This window comes from Dendrobates tinctorius, unplaced genomic scaffold, assembly GCF_039654945.1.
Source record: "Dendrobates tinctorius isolate UK_male_01 unplaced genomic scaffold, ASM3965494v1 ptg000116l, whole genome shotgun sequence".
In the NCBI taxonomy this organism is placed as follows: Eukaryota; Metazoa; Chordata; class Amphibia; order Anura; family Dendrobatidae; genus Dendrobates; species Dendrobates tinctorius.
The window spans coordinates 3308121-3324777 of NW_027361784.1; the positions used below are offsets into that span (position 1 = coordinate 3308121).

Sequence of the window (16657 nt, forward strand, 5' to 3'; positions counted from 1 at the left end):
CCCCACCCAGGGAAGAGGGGAGCTGCCGTGCACGGCAGTACACCAACCAGATGAAAAAAGCATCACAAACAAGGGCACCTAAAAATACCAGGCATACAAATATTCATTCACATATAACAGAGGAATACACCGGGGAGTGGAAGATGGGGGGGAAAAAAACAAAGTTAGAGGAGGAAAGGAAGTTATCACACTTAAAAACCCATGCAATAGTCACAGATAAATCCAGTAAACTCCTTCTCATATAACCCACCAAACAACTATCCTTCTAGCCATGCAGCATAAGCTACCTCTGTGTTGTGAGTTCATTTTCCCCTTCATTACTGAGGCCCGAGGAACTCCCTCTTCTGGTAAAGAAACGTAGTGAGCCTGATTGTCAAACACCTGAGGCTGATGATTGTGACTGGCTGAGTGGAGTTACGGACTGGATATAATGCTGCCGACGCCCTTCTGCCCTGCGGGTGATTTCTCTGTGGGATCCTTGGAGACCAGTCTGAATTCCTGCTCCTCCAAAGCTAAGTTTGCTGCTCGGCCTTTTGCTTTTGTGCTTTGACTTTGTTTTTGCTTTGTTTTTCTGGATTTCTGCCATTCCCTGCTGGGGTGTGCTGAATTCATTTAGCTCTGTCTTCTGAAAATACCTGAGTGCTGATTCAGTTTTTGAAGCCTAGCTGCTTCAGGGCCTTTTTCATATCAGCTGGTTGGCTTATGTCTTTAATAGGGTTTTGGCAGATTGCAGATAGCAGCCTTCCTGTCCTTTCCTATCTAGGTGGTTTTGTGGCCCCGTCTTTGCTCAGTCTATCTTTCTGTCTGTGTTAGTATTTTCATCTTGCTTCACCGTCATTATATGTTGGGGGCTGCCTATTGCTTTGGGGTCTGCTCTGGGGCAGTTTAGATTTCCCCTTTCTTTCTTTAGACCTATGTATTTCTCCGGCTGTGATCGAGGGGTCTAGGGCATCGTAGGAACCCCCCACGGCTACTGCTAGTTGTGTTGATAGGTTCAGGGGTCTGCAATCTGATAGTTGCCAACTTCTCTGGTTTTCTGGACTTAGCTTGTATTTCTGCTTTTGCCTCCTACGGTGACTCATTCATAACAGAATCACCCGCCATACCGCAGATTCTTGGGTACTCAATAGCAGGAAAGAATTGTTAAAAAAAAAAAAAAAAGTGTATATTTTTTCCTCTATATCTCTGAGGCCGTAGGGGGAATTTTTTTTTTCTCAATGGAGATAAAGCAATTGTCTGATCGTGTGGAGCAGCTCGCTGCGTAAGTGCGGGTAATTTCCACCTACCTTGCTCATTCACATGCTGCTGAACCAAAGATTCCTACACCTGATGTATTTTTTGGGGATCGGTCTAAATTTTTGAATTTCAAAAATAATTGTAAATTATTTTTTGCCTTGAAGCCTAACTCGTCAGGGAGCTCCGCGCAGCAGGTTAAAATTGTCATCTCTTTGCTGCGTGGCGATCCCCAGGATTGGGCGTTTTCTTTGAAACCAGATGATCCTATTCTGACTAATGTGAACGCATTCTTTCAAGCTTTGGGGTTGTTGTATGACGAACCTAATGCCATTGATCAGGCTGAAAAGACCCTGCTGGCATTGAGCCAGGATCATGATTCTGCAGAATTGTACTGTCAAAAATTCCGAAAGTGGGCAGTACTTACTACCTGGAATGATAATGCCTTGGCTGCTCTCTTTCGGAAGGGGTTGTCAGAAGCCGTAAAAGATACTATGGTGGGATTTCCTGTTCCCTCTGGTCTTGACGATTCTATGTCATTAGCCATTCAGGTTGATCGGCGTTTGCGCGAACGCAAAGCTGCACAAGAGGTGTTGCCACCTGCTGAACAAATGTCTGAACCTATGCAATGTGATAGTTTTTTCCAGAGAGCAGCGTCAGGAGTTCAGAAGGCGTAATAAGTTGTGTTTTTTCTGTGGAGATGCCTCGCATATTATTTCTCTGTCCCAAACGAGAGAAACTCTTTGCACACACGTTTTCTGTGGGTGGTGTTCAACCTAAGTTTCTTCTGGCTATTACTCTGATCTGCTCCCTGTCCACATTTTCCGCCAAGGCGTTTGTGTATTCGGGAGCAGCCCTAAACCTAATGGACTTGGATTTTGCTAAACGTTGTGGATTTCCGATGACACCTCTGCAGACGCCTATCCCTTTGAGGGGAATTGATGCTACTCCTTTGGCTAAAAATAAACCCCGGTTTTGGACCCAGGTGGTAATGCGGGTCGCCCCAGACCATCAAGAAAATTTCAGATTTCTAGTGTTGCATAATCTGCATGATACTGTTGTTCTGGGGTTTCCCTAGTTACAGATTCATAATCCAGTTTTGGATTGGAAATCTGTGTCTGTGGTGAGTTGGGGTTGTCGGTGTGCCTTTAGTGAGGCTCCGGTGTTTTCCACCTCTCCTCAGTCGCATGATGTTCCTGATTATTTGGCGGACTTTTATGATGTATTTAGTGAGAATGAGTCTGCGTCTCTGCCTCCTCATAGGAGTTATGACTGTGCAATTGAACTGAGCCCGGGGTGTAAATTTCCCAAGGGTCGGCTCTTCAATTTATCTGTATCCGAGCACGAGGCTATGCGATCCTATATTAAGGAGGCGTTGGAGAAGGGTCATATTAGACCATCCTCGTCACCCTTGGGTGACGGTTTTTTTTTTGTAGCCAAAAAGGATGGATCATTAAGACCTTGTATTGATTATCGTGCCCTCAACAAAATTACTGTTAAATATCAGTATCCGTTACCCCTGATTTCTGATCTATTCTCCAGAGTTAAAGGTGCTTGCTGGTTTACCAAGCTTGGCCTCAGGGGGGCGAATAATCTTATTCGCATTAAGCATGGGGATGAATGGGAGACGGCGTTTAATACTCCGGAGGGACATTTTGAGTACCTGGTGATGCCTTTTGGGCTCACTAATGCCCCTTCTGTCTTCTAGTGTATCATGAACGATATTTTCCGAAATTTTGTCGATAAATTTTTGATTATCTATCTGGATGATATTTTGATCTTCTCCAAGGATTGGGATGTGGAACATGTTCGGACTGTGTTCCGGATCTTGAGGGAGAATTCCCTGTATGTCAAGGGATCTAAATGCCTTTTTGGAGTACAGAGGATTTCTTTTTTGGGATTTATTTTGTCCCCGTCAACTATTGAAATGGACCCGGCCAAGGTACAGGCCATTCACGATTGGGTTCAGCCCACTTCTTTGAAGGCCCTCCAGAAGTTTTTGGGTTTTGCTAATTTTTATCGGAAATTTATAGCAAAATTTTCTAGTATTGCCAAGCCATTGACTGATTTGACTAAAAAGGGTGCTGATGTGTTAAATTCGTCTCCGGAGGCTGTTTCTTCCTTTCAGGAGTTGAAGCGAAGATTCACCTCCGCCCCGGTTTTGCGGCAACCTGATGTCTCACTTCCATTCCAGGTAGAGGTGGATGCTTCTGAGACTGGTGCAGGAGCTGTTTTGTCCCAAAAGGATCCTGTAACATCTAAAATGAATCCCTGTGCTTTCTTTTCCCGAAAGTTCTCTCCATCTGAACGTAACTATGATGTGGGGAATAGGGAACTGTTGGCCATGAAATGGGCATTTGAGGAGTGGAGACATTGGTTGGAGGGAGCTAAGCATCAAGTCGTGGTCCTCACTGACCACAAGAATTTGATTTACCTAGAGTCGGCTAAGCGCTTGAACCCTAGACAGGCTAGGTGGGCCTTGTTTTTTACACGTTTTGATTTTGTGGTTTCTTTTCTTCCTGGAACAAAGAATGTCAAGGCAGACGCCCTCTCTAGGAGCTTCCTTGCTGATTCTCCTGTGGTGACCAAGCCTGCTACCATCTTAGGCGAAGGGGTAGTTCTTTCTGCCATCTCGCCCGATTTGAGACGTGCTCTGGAAGAGTTCCAGGAGGACAAACCTGAGCGATGTCCCATTGCTCTGCTTTGGCTGGTCATCCAGGTATTTTTGGTACTAGAGATCTAGTGAGTCAGTTTTTTTGGTGGCCCTCCTTGTCTCGTGATGTCAGGAATTTTGTGCAGTCCTGTGGGACGTGCTCCCGGTCTAAATCGTGTTCTCGCTCTAGTGGGTTGTTGATGCCTTTGCCTGTCCCCAAGAGGCCATGGACCCATATTTCAATGGATTTCATCTCTAATATGCCTGTCTCTCAGAGGATGACTGTTATTTGGGTGATTTGTGATAGGTTCTCTAAGATGGTTCATCTTGTACCACTCCCTAAGTTGCCATCTTCCTCTGAGTTGGTGCCCCTGTTTTTACAACAGGTGGTTCGTTTGCACGGGATTCCTGAGAACATTGTATCTGACAGAGGAGTGCAGTTTGTGTCTAGATTTTGGAGAACTTTCTGTTCCAAGCTGGGAATTCAGTTGTCCTTCTCCTCTGCTTTTCACCCTCAGACCAATGGGCAGACAGAGAGAACAAACCAGACCTTGGAGTCATATTTGAGATGTTTTATTTCTGCTGATCAGGATGATTGGGTTTCATTTTTGCCCTTGGCAGAATCTGCTTTGAATAATAGAGCTAGTTCTGCCACTTTGATGTCACCTTTTTTTTGTAACTTTGGGTTTCATCCTCGATTTTCTTCAGGGCAGGTGGCGCCCTCTGCCTACCCAGGTGTTGACACTGTGGTGGAGAGAATGCACCAGATCTGGGACCAAGTGGTGGATAAGTTATCTCTCTCCCAGGAGAAGACCCAGCGGTTTTCCAACCAACATAGGACCATTGGTCCCCAGTTTAAGGTTGGTGATATGGTGTGGTTATCATCAAAAAATATTGCTATGAAGGTGGCTTCTCCTAAGTTTAAGCCTAGATTTATTGGACCTTACAAGATTGTGGAGATTATTAACCCGGTCTCTTTTCGTTTGGCTCTTCCTGTCACATTTAAGATCCATAATGTGTTCCATAAATCTTTGTTGAAGAGGTTTGTTGAACCTGTTGTTCCGGGGGTGGCACCTCCAGACCCTGTATTGGTTGAAGGTAACATGGAGTATGAGGTAGAGAAAGTACTGGATTCCCGTCTGGCTAGACGGAGACTCCAGTATTTGGTTAAGTGGAAGGGTTATGGTCAGGAGGATAATTCCTGGGTCTCCGCCTCTGATATTCATGCCAAACGATTGGTGCGTGCCTTTCATCGGGCTCACCCTGATCGCCCTGGTGGCATAGTTGAGGGTTCGGTGACCCCTCCTCAAGGGGGAGGTACTGTTGTGAGTTCATTTTCCCCTTCATTAGTGAGGCCCGAGGAACTCCCTCTTCTGGTAAAGAAAGGTAGTGAGCCTGATTGTCAAACACCTGAGGCTGATGATTGTGACTGGCTGAGTAGAGTTACGGACTGGATATAATGCTGCCGACGCCCTTCTGCCCTGCGGGTGATTTCTCTGTGGGATCCTTGGAGACCAGTCTGAATTCCTGCTCCTCCAAAGCTAAGTTTGCTGCTCGGCCTTTTGCTTTTGTGCTTTGACTTTGTTTTTGCTTTGTTTTTCTGGATTTCTGCCATTCCCTGCTGGGGTGTGCTGAATTCATTTAGCTCTGTCTTCTGAAAATACCTGAGTGCTGATTCAGTTTTTGAAGCCTAGCTGCTTCAGGGCCTTTTTCATATCAGCTGGTTGGCTTATGTCTTTGATAGGGTTTTGGCAGATTGCAGATAGCAGCCTTCCTGTCCTTTCCTATCTAGGTAGTTTTGTGGCCCCGTCTTTGCTCAGTCTATCTTTCTGTCTGTGTTAGTATTTTCATCTTGCTTCACCGTCATTATATGTTGGGGGCTGCCTATTGCTTTGGGGTCTGCTCTGGGGCAGTTTAGATTTCCCCTTTCTTTCTTTAGGCCTATGTATTTCTCTGGCTGTGATCGAGGAGTCTAGGGCATCGTAGGAACCCCCCACGGCTACTGCTAGTTGTGTTGATAGGTTCAGGGGTCTGCAATCTGATAGTTGCCAACTTCTCTGGTTTTCTGGACTTAGCTTGTATTTCTGCTTTTGCCTCCTACGGTGACTCATTCATAACACCTCTGACTATGTGTTTTAGTTAGGACCCAGATTATATAGGGAATAGGAGTGGCTAACCATGCTCAGCTGAGAACTCAGACTCCCAGAGCTCCCAACATGGTCGATTAACCCCTGCACTGCCAAAAGAAAGTAATCATTTAAAAAGAAGGCGAAGTGCTACTTTTCAGCGCATGAGTAGGAGCAATCAGACGCTGTGGTCTTCTGATTCCTCTCTATTGTGGTAACCCCATGACACTAGTTTGTGCAATAAAGAGTTTAGTGTGTGACAGCAGCTAAACATAAAAATCGGATATAAACATGGTATCGCTGTAATCGCACCGACCCGAAAAATAAAGTCGCCATATCACTCATACCACACAAGAAACCGCATAAAAAAGACTAATTCTTTACCTGCTGTTGATTTGTTCAATCTGCCTCCCAAAGATCGCAGTAAGGCTCGATGCGCATTTCCTGTGCTGAGAGCTTACACCAGGGGTTTCCGTGTAAATCTCTGAAATGTGTAATTCAGACAAAACCCCTGTCGGAAAATTCCCTATAATGAGGCAGATGGAGGAACCGTAGGACCTGTGATCCGGCGGTGTCCGTCTTTTTAGGATTGTGTAAAAGTGCAGTCGGCCACAGTTTTTGCACTTCTAAAAAGGACCCTGCTGAACAGTGGCCAGACGGAGTCCAGAGTAACTCTGTTGCCTCAAAATAGTGAATGGATCCCTTAGGGGTTTCATCTAAATCACTCAGAGATTTAGATAGAAACCGCAATGTAAGTGCTCAGCGTAGAGTACTGGCTAAATGTGATCACAAACGTTATGTAAAATGTTCCTAACAAAAGCTTCAACTCAATCCACAAAAAAAGCAAGTCCCCCCACTCAGGTCTGTCATCTGTTAACGTAAATATAGGGGCTTCCATGTTACTGGTAGCACAAAGGTTCTGGAAAAGCAAAATGACTCCTCGCCCCTCAAAAGAAATTCAGCAAATTCTGCACTCCCAGTTGCAAATTTCCCCCTTCTTTCTGAGCCCCACAGTATAACTAAACCACATATACAACCCTTGGCAAAAATTATGGAATCACCGGCCTTGGAGGATGTTCATTCAGTTGTTTAGTTTTGTGCCATGTCTGTGATCTGCTTTTTTTCTACAAAAGTAAAGTCAACTCAAATGGCAACTTTCTGGCTTTAAGAAACACTAAAAGAAATCAAGAGCAAAAAAATGTGGTAGTCAGTAATGGTTACTTTTTTAAACCAAGCATAGGGGAAAAATTATGGAATCACTCAATTCTGAGGAAAAAAATTATGGAATCATGAAAAACAAAACAACAAAAAAACACTCCAACACATCACTAGTATTTTGTTGCACCACCTCTGGCTTTTATAGCAGCTTCCAGTCTCTGAGGCATGGACTTAATGAGTGTCAAACAGTACTCTTCATCAACCTGGCTCCAACTTTCTCTGTTTGCTGTTGCCAGATCAGCTTTGCAGGTTGGAGCCTTGTCATGGACCATTTTCTTCAACTTCCACCAAAGATTTTCAATTGGAATGAGATCCGGACTATTTGCAGGCCATGAATTTGACCTTATGTGTCTTTTTTCAAGGAATGTTTGCACAGTTTTGCTCTATGGCAGGATGCATTATCATCTTGAAAAATGATTTAATCATCCTCAAACATCCTTTTAATTGATCGGATAAGAAAAGTGTCCAAAATATCAACATAAACTTGTGCATTTATTGAAGATGTAATGGCAGCCATCTCCCCAGTGCCTTTACCTGACATGAAGCCCCATATCATAAATGACTGTGGAAATTTGCATGTTCTCTTCAGGCAGTCATCTTTATAAATCTCATTGGAAAGGCACCAAAGAAAAGTTCCAGCATCATTACCTTGCCCAATGCAGATTCGCGATTCATCACTGAATATGACTTTCATCCAGTCATCCACAGTCCATGATTGCTTTTCCTTAGCCCTTTGTAACCTTGTTTTTTTCTGTTTAGGTGTTGATGATGGCTTTTGTTTATTATTTCTGTATGTAAATCCCATTTCCTTTAGGCGGTTTCTTACAGTTCAGTCACAGACGTTGACTCCAGTTTACTCCCATTCGTTCCTCATTTGTTTTGTTGTGCATTTCCTGATTTGGAGACATATTGCTTTAAGTTTCCAGTTTTGACGCTTTGATGTCTTCCTTGGTCTATCAGTGTGTTTGCCTTTAACAACTTTCCCATGTTGTTTGTATTTGGTCTAGATTTTAGACACAGCTGACTGAACAACCAACATCTTTTGCAATATTGCGTGATGATTTACCCTCTTTTAAGAGTTTGATAATCCTCTCCTTTGTTTCAATTGACATCTCTCGTGTTGGAGCGATGATTCATGTCAGTCCACTTGGTGCAACAGCTCTCCAAGGTGTGATCACTCCTTTTTAGATGCAGACTAACGAGCAGATCTAATTTGATGCAGATGCTAGTTTTGGGAATGAAAATTTACAGGGTGATTCCATAATTTTTTCCTCAGAATTGAGTGATTCAATAATTTTTTCCTTACGCTTGGTTTAACAAAGTAACCATTACTGACTACCACATTTTTTGTTCTTGATTTCTTTTAGTGTTTCTTAAAGCCAGAAAGTTACCATTTGAATTGACTTTAATTTTGTAGAAAAAAAGCAGATCACAGACATGGCACAAAACTAAACAACTGAATGAACATCCTCCAAGGCCGGTAGTTCCATAATTTTTGCCAGGGGTTGTAGCATCCACATGTTTGGCATTTCTGAAACAATGTGATCCCACCTAACTTATGGGTGCATGGGTTGGGCATAACGTACTGGTCACTATAATGTACTGGGCACTACAGCGTACTGTAGCGCTCTGTCCCTCCTGAGTCTCTTCGTATGGCTAAGCAGTACTGTACAGCCAAATATGGGGTATTGCCACGTTCAGTAGAAATTGTGGGACAAATTATGGTGCCTTTTTACCCACTTCTTGGGTGAAAATGTAAAATCTGGGACTAAAACAAAATTTTGGTGGTAAAAATGTAATTATTTTTTCTTCACTGCCCAATGGTATAAAATTCTGTGACACACCCGTGGTGTCGATATGATCACTGCATACCTAGATGAATTAATTGAGAGGTGTAGTTTGTAAAATGGGGTAACTTATAGGGATTTCTTTTCTGGCAACTCATGGGCTCTGCCAGTGGATCATGGCACCCGCAAACCATAACAGTAAAACCTGGCGCTCCTTCCCTTCTAAGCTTTGCACTGTGCCTGAAAAATATTTCCCAATTACATGTAGGGTATTCAAGAAGTATCATTTCTCCTTGCGGAGAATGACATGCTAAACATGTCAAGGTGAGGAGACTTAAAGCCACAATGCTCCTCTGGGAAATATGTAATTATGCAAATTGTCTCTTCAGAGAGGAAGAGGCCTAGAACTCTAGTGCCACCTATTGAAAGTAGCAATCCTAAAAGTCAATGTTGTCCCTTTAACGAGCCTTGTTACATGAGGATAAAAGCCAAGCCAGAATCTCAATTTGCAGACACTATGTTTCGGGGTACTGCCCCTCGTCGGTACAAAGTGTGAGTTCTGGTTTGGCTGTGTGAGAGGCGTCTGACCGATATCCAAGAAGTATCATTTCTCCTTGCGGAGAATGACATGCTAAGCATGTCAAGGTGAGGAGACTTAAAGCCGCAATGCTCCTCTGGGAAATATCGCTAACAATATCGCTAAAGCATCACCGATTTGGTGACGCAGCAGCGATATCGCTAGCGATATCGCTATATGTGATACTTACCTCCGACCGGCTGCCCCCGCTGTCCATCGCCTATCGCGCGAGATTGCGCAGCTCCATTTCTCGTCGGGTGCTTCCTGCTGGCGCCGACGAGCGACGCGTGGACGCGGACGGGAGGACGTCAGGATCAAAAGGTAAGTAACGACCGCTGTATCACTGCTGCATCGCTGTGAGATCTGCCTGTGTCGCAGCTCTCTAGCGACCATTTAGCAATGCACCAGCGATCCTGACCGGGTCGTATCATGGTCGGGATCGCTGGTGCATCGCTAAATGTAAAGGGGCCTTAAGTCATGTAGCAAGGCTTGTTAAAGGGGCAACATTGACTTTTAGGATTGCTAGTTCCAATATGTGGCACTAGAGTTCTAGTCCTCTTACACTCTGAAGAGACAATTTGCATAATTAGCATGTATGGTATTGTTGCGCTCAGGGAAAAATGGACCTCACTCTGAAGAGACAATTTGCATAATTAGCATGTATGGTATTGTTGCGCTCAGGGAAAAATGGACCTCGGTCTGTTGTAAAAAAAAAAAATTCCGATTAGCCCTTTGAAAAATTAAAAACTTGGGGCAGAAACAACATTTTAGTGATAAAAATGTAGTTTATTCTTTCTTCACCGCTCAATGGTGTAAAATTCTGTGAGGCACATGTGGTGTCAATATAATCACTGCATCCCTAGATGAATTCATTGGGGAGTGTAGTTTGTAAAAATGAGTTCTGAAAAATGAGTTTCTGTTCTGACCCCTCAGGGGTGCCAATGTGACATGGCACCCTCAAACCATTCCATCAAAAAAAAAATGTTTTATTTGTTTTCACAGATCAACGTTATAAACTTCTGTGAAGCACCTGGGGGTTCAATGTGCTCACCATGCATCTAGATAAGTTCCCTGAAGGTTTAGTTCCAAAATGTTCTCACTTATGGGGGATTTTCACTGTTTAGGCATATCTGGGGCTCCCCAAACGCGACATGGCCAACGCTAATTGTTGCAGCAAATTTTACGTTCAAAAAGTCAAATCGCGCTCCTTCCCTTCTGAGCTCTGCCGTGAGCCCAAAGTGTTTTTCCCCCCACATATGGGGTATCGCTCAGGAGAAATTGCACAACAAATTGTGGGGTCCATTTTTTCCTGTTACCCTTGTGAAAAAAAGTTAAATGTTCATTTTTTTTTTTTTTTTTTAAACATTCCAAAAATTCCTGTGAAGCACCTGAAGGGTTAATAAACGTCTGGGATGTGGTTTTGAGCACCTTGAGGGGTGCAGTTTTTAGAATGGTGTCACTTTTGGGTATTTTCTGGGTATTTTTTATCTATCATATAGACCCCTCAAAATCACTTCAAATGGTGAGGTGGTTCCTAAATAAAATGGTTTTGTAAATTTTGTTGGAAAAATGAGAAATCGCTGGTCAACTTTTAACCCTTACAACTTCCTAACTAAAGAAAAAATTTGTTTCAAAAATTGTGCTGATGTAATGTAGACATGTGGGAAATGTTGTTTATTATTATTTTGTGTGACATACCTCCTCTCATTTAAAGGGGTTGTCTGGGCTTTTCACATAATCTCAGTACATATCTGGGCTGCAGATTTATGACAATAAGTAATTTACTTTCTGTCACTAGTTTGCACTGTTTTCTAGATATTCTGAACAGAACGTCCAAGTGGGGGGGTGTTATGGCATTGAAATGAGAACTAGTCGTAACCTCCTACTCTACTCCAAACATGCCCTCTATAGCAACAACCCCACCCTCCATAGCTACAGGCCCTCCCCGACCACATGACGAAGCCCTCATCACACAGTAACGAATTCTTCCCCTCCAGCAGCCTCAGTGCAGAGAGCAGAACCACCCAGCTGCTCCTCCCCCAGACACACACTGAACAGTGATCTATGGAAAGTGAAACTAGTGAGGAGGAGGAAAAATCGTCCAGTATTCTAATCTGCACAGGGGATGGCAGTCACTGATGTAATCTGTTGTGTGACAAAGTGAAGCTCCACCAAACTCCCAGCAAGCTCCAGTGACCAGCACTACCCACTGCCCACTCATTGGCTGGCAGTAAACTGCACCAGCACTCATCTTTATCATCATTCCAGCATTGGAAAGAACACAGCAGTGATCCTGTATTTGTGAAAGCAGCACAATACATACATACACCCCCCAACACTTCACACTGTTACAGCTGCTGATTGGACAGGCTGCTCCCATCAGTATTTGTGTCATTGGAGACACAGTGCTCACACATACACTGCACCAAATCTGCTGCTGTGTGAAGACATCAGTGACACAGAGCTGTCTCATTCACACAGCAGAGGCTTTGTCACACAACAGATTACATCAGTGACTGCCATCCCCTGTGCAGATTAGAATACAGGATGATTTTCCCTCCTCCTCACTAGTTTCACTTTCCATAGATATAGATAACTGTGTGTGTCTAGGGGAGGAGCAGCTCTCTGCACTGAGGCTGCTGGAGGGGAAGAATTCGTTACTGTGTGAGGAGGGTTAGGCTTCTTTATGTGGACGGGGAGGGCCTGTAGCTATGGAGGGTGGGGTTGTTGCTATAGAGGGCATGTTTGGAGTGGAGTAGGAGGTTACGACCAGTTCTCATTTCAATGCCATAACACCCCCCCCCCCCCCCCCCCTGGACATTCTGTTCAGAATATCTAGAAAACCGTGCAAACTAGTGACAGAAAGTAAATTACTTATTGTCATAATTCTACAGCCCAGATATGTACTGAGATTATGTGAAAAGCCCGGACAACCCCTTTAAGGGCATAAGAATTCAACGTTTGAAAATTGCAAAATTTTCCAAATTTTGGCCAAATTTCCATTTTTATTTTTTTTTCACAAATGCAACTTATATTGAAGAAATTTTACCACTATCGTGAAGTACAATGTCTAACGAAAAAACATTCTCAGAATCAGTGGGATCTGTTGAAGCATTTCAGAGTTATTACCTCATAAAGTGACAGTGGTCAGAATAGCAAAAATTGGCCTGGTCATTAACGTGCAAACCACCTTGGGTGGTAAAAGTGTTCTGATGACCCATTACCTTTCTTTTTTGTCTATTCTGTGAGTGTTAATGTAGGTCTTTCTATATTCTAGCCCCGTGGCTGAGAGCAGAAGGGTCCTACAGGAGTCCTGTGAATACTTCATCAAGCATAACTCTAAACCAAAGCACAAGAAGCATCATAGATCGAGTTCCCACAAACTAAAGGTTCTCTCAAAGTCCATGGGAACAAGTACCACTGCGAAAGCAAACCATGGAGTGTCCGCTATGACCATCACCAGCCACGATTTCCTAGATAAAGAGACAGAAGTGGACCTTCAAATTACGAGGGCCCAGTCGCCAAAGGAAGACCAAGAGTCAAAAAGTAGCGTCTCTAAAGCAAGAGCAGACCCTCCGGTAGAAGTTATTACACAGACATTGCTGGAGAGCTCCGAGGTACCCACACAACAAACCGAGCAGAATAATTACCCCAGCTTGGGAAAGGGGAATGGCATAACTGGGAATATGCCAAAAAAGATTGAGGGCAGGTGAGAAATATTATACTATACTTTTATTTTCGTGGTGCTGTTGGTTTATGTTTTCATATTGGTGTATAACATATACTTCTAAAATAAAGCAACTTTGCATGAGTTTAAGGCTAAGTGCACACGTACCGGAACTCTCGCGGAAATTACCGCGAGAATTCCGGAATTCCATTCCGCAGGAAAATCGCATTTTAAATTCCCGCGATTTTCCCGCGGAAAAACTAGCATTTTGCAAGCGTATTTAGCTTGCAAAATGCTAGCGTTTTCCAAGCGATCTGTAGCATCGTTTGGAGAACTGATTGACAGGTTGGTCACACTCGTCAAACATAGTGTTTGACGAGTGTGACCAACTTTTTACTACTGAGGCCGCCTATGCAGATTCAGTAGTAAAAGATAGAATGTAAAAAAAAAAATAAAAAATAGTGTTCTTCTCACCTTCCGGCGTCCCACGCATCCGTTCCCAGTAATCATTTGCGAAAATGCCCGCGATGACGTCCGTTCTCGCGGGATCGCGATGTCTCGCGGTAATTCGCGATCACGTCGCGCGAATGACCGCGAGACTTCGCGATCCCGCGAGAATGGACGCCATCGCGGGCATTTTCGCAAAGGATTACTGGGACCGGGAGCGTGGAGAGAGGCGGGAAGGCTGCGCGGGATGCCGGAAGGTAAGGATAACAATATTTTTTATTTTAAATTCTATTTTTTACAGGGATATGGTGCCCAGAGCCCGGAGGACAGTCTCCTCTCCTCCGGACCATGGGTACCATCCGCAAATGTTCTGCTTACTGTCCGCATGGTGTGCACAGCCACATGCGGGAAGTAAGCGGAACAATGCATTCCTATGGGTGCGGGATCGCCGCGATTCCGCAAATTAATGAGCATGCTGCGTTTTTTACCGCGAAGCGATTCCGCCGCGGTAAATACCGCAGCATTAGCACAGCATTGCGGAATCCCATAGGAATGCATGGGATACTTATTTTTCGCGTTTTCGCAGCAAAATCGCGCGGTTAAAACCGCCGCGGAAACGCGAAAAAAACGCCACGTGTGAACTCAGCCTAAAATATATCAGAAGAAAAGGCAAAAACATAGCTGTGTAAAATCAACATCTGGAGCCAGAACTGAAATACATTTATTATATAAAGTTGCAAATATCAATTAAATTTTGTGATTCTCCTTAATGTCTCTGGAGCGTCGGTGGGAAGTGTGCTGTCCTTACCCGCAGCTATTAGGTAGTATCCACAGCCATTCTCTTCAGATGCAGCCATGAGTAGTTGGATTCTTTGCAAAATCCAGCCGTGTCATTTTATTCTTAGAATTTATAGTCATTTTTTTTTTTCTACCCAACCAAAAGATCTAAACAGAAAAGAGTAAAGGTCCCCATTACATATTAGACAAAAGTCAACTCAAAGTTTCAACTTCGGCAGGAGCAGTGACCATCTGATGTTTATGGGGCCTCCCGACTCTCTCCGACAGATGGGAGTTTCAACGGCTGAACCTTTTTGTATTCGGAGTAGAAAAGCTGCTGCCAAAGGTGTTTGGCAGCTTCTGTTTCCTCTCTCCACCCGTTGAAAATAAGACCAAGAAATAGTCTGCCCTACTGCATTTTCTTTTGGATTCTAGAGCAATCAACAGGTCTAACACTCTCTTTAAAGGAGCCACCCTTTGGAAGTCGTGGCATAGTGAGCCTCTTTGAAATATTGGTTTGGAGCCCAATGGTTACTTGTTCTTCTACTTCTACCATGTCTTGTAAAGGAAATAAAAAACAATCTGATTTTTTGGTGAGAATAGTTAAAATGTATTTTTAATCTTGTCTTTTCTGTCTTTCTCCAGTTTTCTTATTGAAAACCACTTGAGTGATCCGGCCTCATACCCTGAATCTCCACCTTCTGCCCCAAGTCCTACCAATGTGCCTGCACCGTTACTTACCCACGAAGAAGGGGAACTTGGAAACATCACACCAACTGTATGAGAAATCGGACGGAAAAGACTATTATCAGGTTTTTCTTAACAGGAAATGTTGAGTTAACACCCAACGCTGATGTTTCACGAGACTGTAGAAAGTTTTGCACTTATACAATGTAAAGCATTTAATGTACAGTATGTCACAGCTCATTACTATTGGCTTTGAGAACACCGCCTTGGCACTAGTGACCACTATCGACTGATCCATCCTAAAGAATTCTGCCCCCATCATTTCCCTATCATTCCCCTTGTTTTGTATTCTGTTACATTTGTAATGTAGATTTCTAAATATAATTGTATATATGGACTTCCCTAATACATCTGACAGATTTTTCTGGAAACCGTACGGTAAATGCATTTTCACCTCTAAGACTACGTTCGTACAGTCAGTATTTGGTCAGTATTTTACCGCCGTATTTATAAGCCAAAACCACAAGTGGAACAGTCAATAGGAAAAGTATAATAGAAACACGGCACCACTTCTGCATTTTCACCCACTCCTGTTTTTTGGCTTACAAATACTGATGTAAAATACTGAACGTGTGAACGTGGCCTAATGCAGAAAATCCATACCCTGTAGGTAGGTTGCAGGCTTGCTTCTATGTTAGTCATAACACTGATAATGAATAGGCTTACTGCCACTGTCTACTGATTATCCACTGGTTATGTTACATCTCTCTGGTCAGTTTAATAGTTTTTACACTAGAAATTATTTAAAAGAAAAATAAATTCTAAACTTTTCGTAAACTGTTTTTTTATATTTTTTTTTAATATTGTTTTAATTATGCCCTAGTTTTAGATTGGGGAAAAAAACAGATATAAAGAACGACAAATGCAAAACAATACAACATCTGTTCCAAAAAGATTGTCAGTCCTAGACTGTATATTTACTGGTATTTTATGCCTTAATCTTTCTTTATTGTTCAGAAATCATCATACTGTACATAGACCAGTGGTTTGTAAGTTAAGGCTTTCTAGTTGTTTGGAAACTACAAATACCAGCAGGATCGGGATGGCCGAGGCATTAACACCTGCTGCCATACAGGGCCAGCAGCTGCCTAGGATCCCCACTGCTCCAGGGGCCCCCAGCCAGTGGCGTGTCGCTAATAGCGGCACACCACGCAGCTGCTGTGGGGGCCCCCGGTGCCAGTGGACCAGCAGCGGGTGACAGGAGGCAGAAGCCGGCTGCTGCGGCTAAAGCCTGTCCCCGCTACTAAAGAGAACTTAATATGCACTCTTCCCAACACCCCATGGGCATGGAGAGGATCTGAATATTCATTTCACTTTAATATTGGGCCGTGTTAGCTGCAGGCTGCGGCTAACACTTCCCGTTATCAGTGCCGGCAGACCAGGGCCCCCCAGCCCATGCGGCCGCTTTGGAGAAGTAAGTCGGGG

At 43.7% G+C, this 16657-nt stretch overlaps 1 protein-coding gene across 1 annotated transcript in view; it reads left to right on the forward strand.

Annotated features, from left to right (window-relative positions):
* Positions 1-16009, forward strand: part of FZD6 (frizzled class receptor 6) — a 91685-nt gene extending 75676 nt beyond the window's left edge. Inside the window, exons 6-7 of the mRNA XM_073590107.1 lie at positions 12872-13303; positions 15131-16009. Coding sequence (XP_073446208.1) covers positions 12872-13303; positions 15131-15269 — 571 coding nt within the window. The 3' untranslated portion in view covers positions 15270-16009. The remainder of the gene's footprint in view (positions 1-12871; positions 13304-15130) is intronic.
* The last annotated feature ends 648 nt before the right edge of the window (positions 16010-16657 follow it).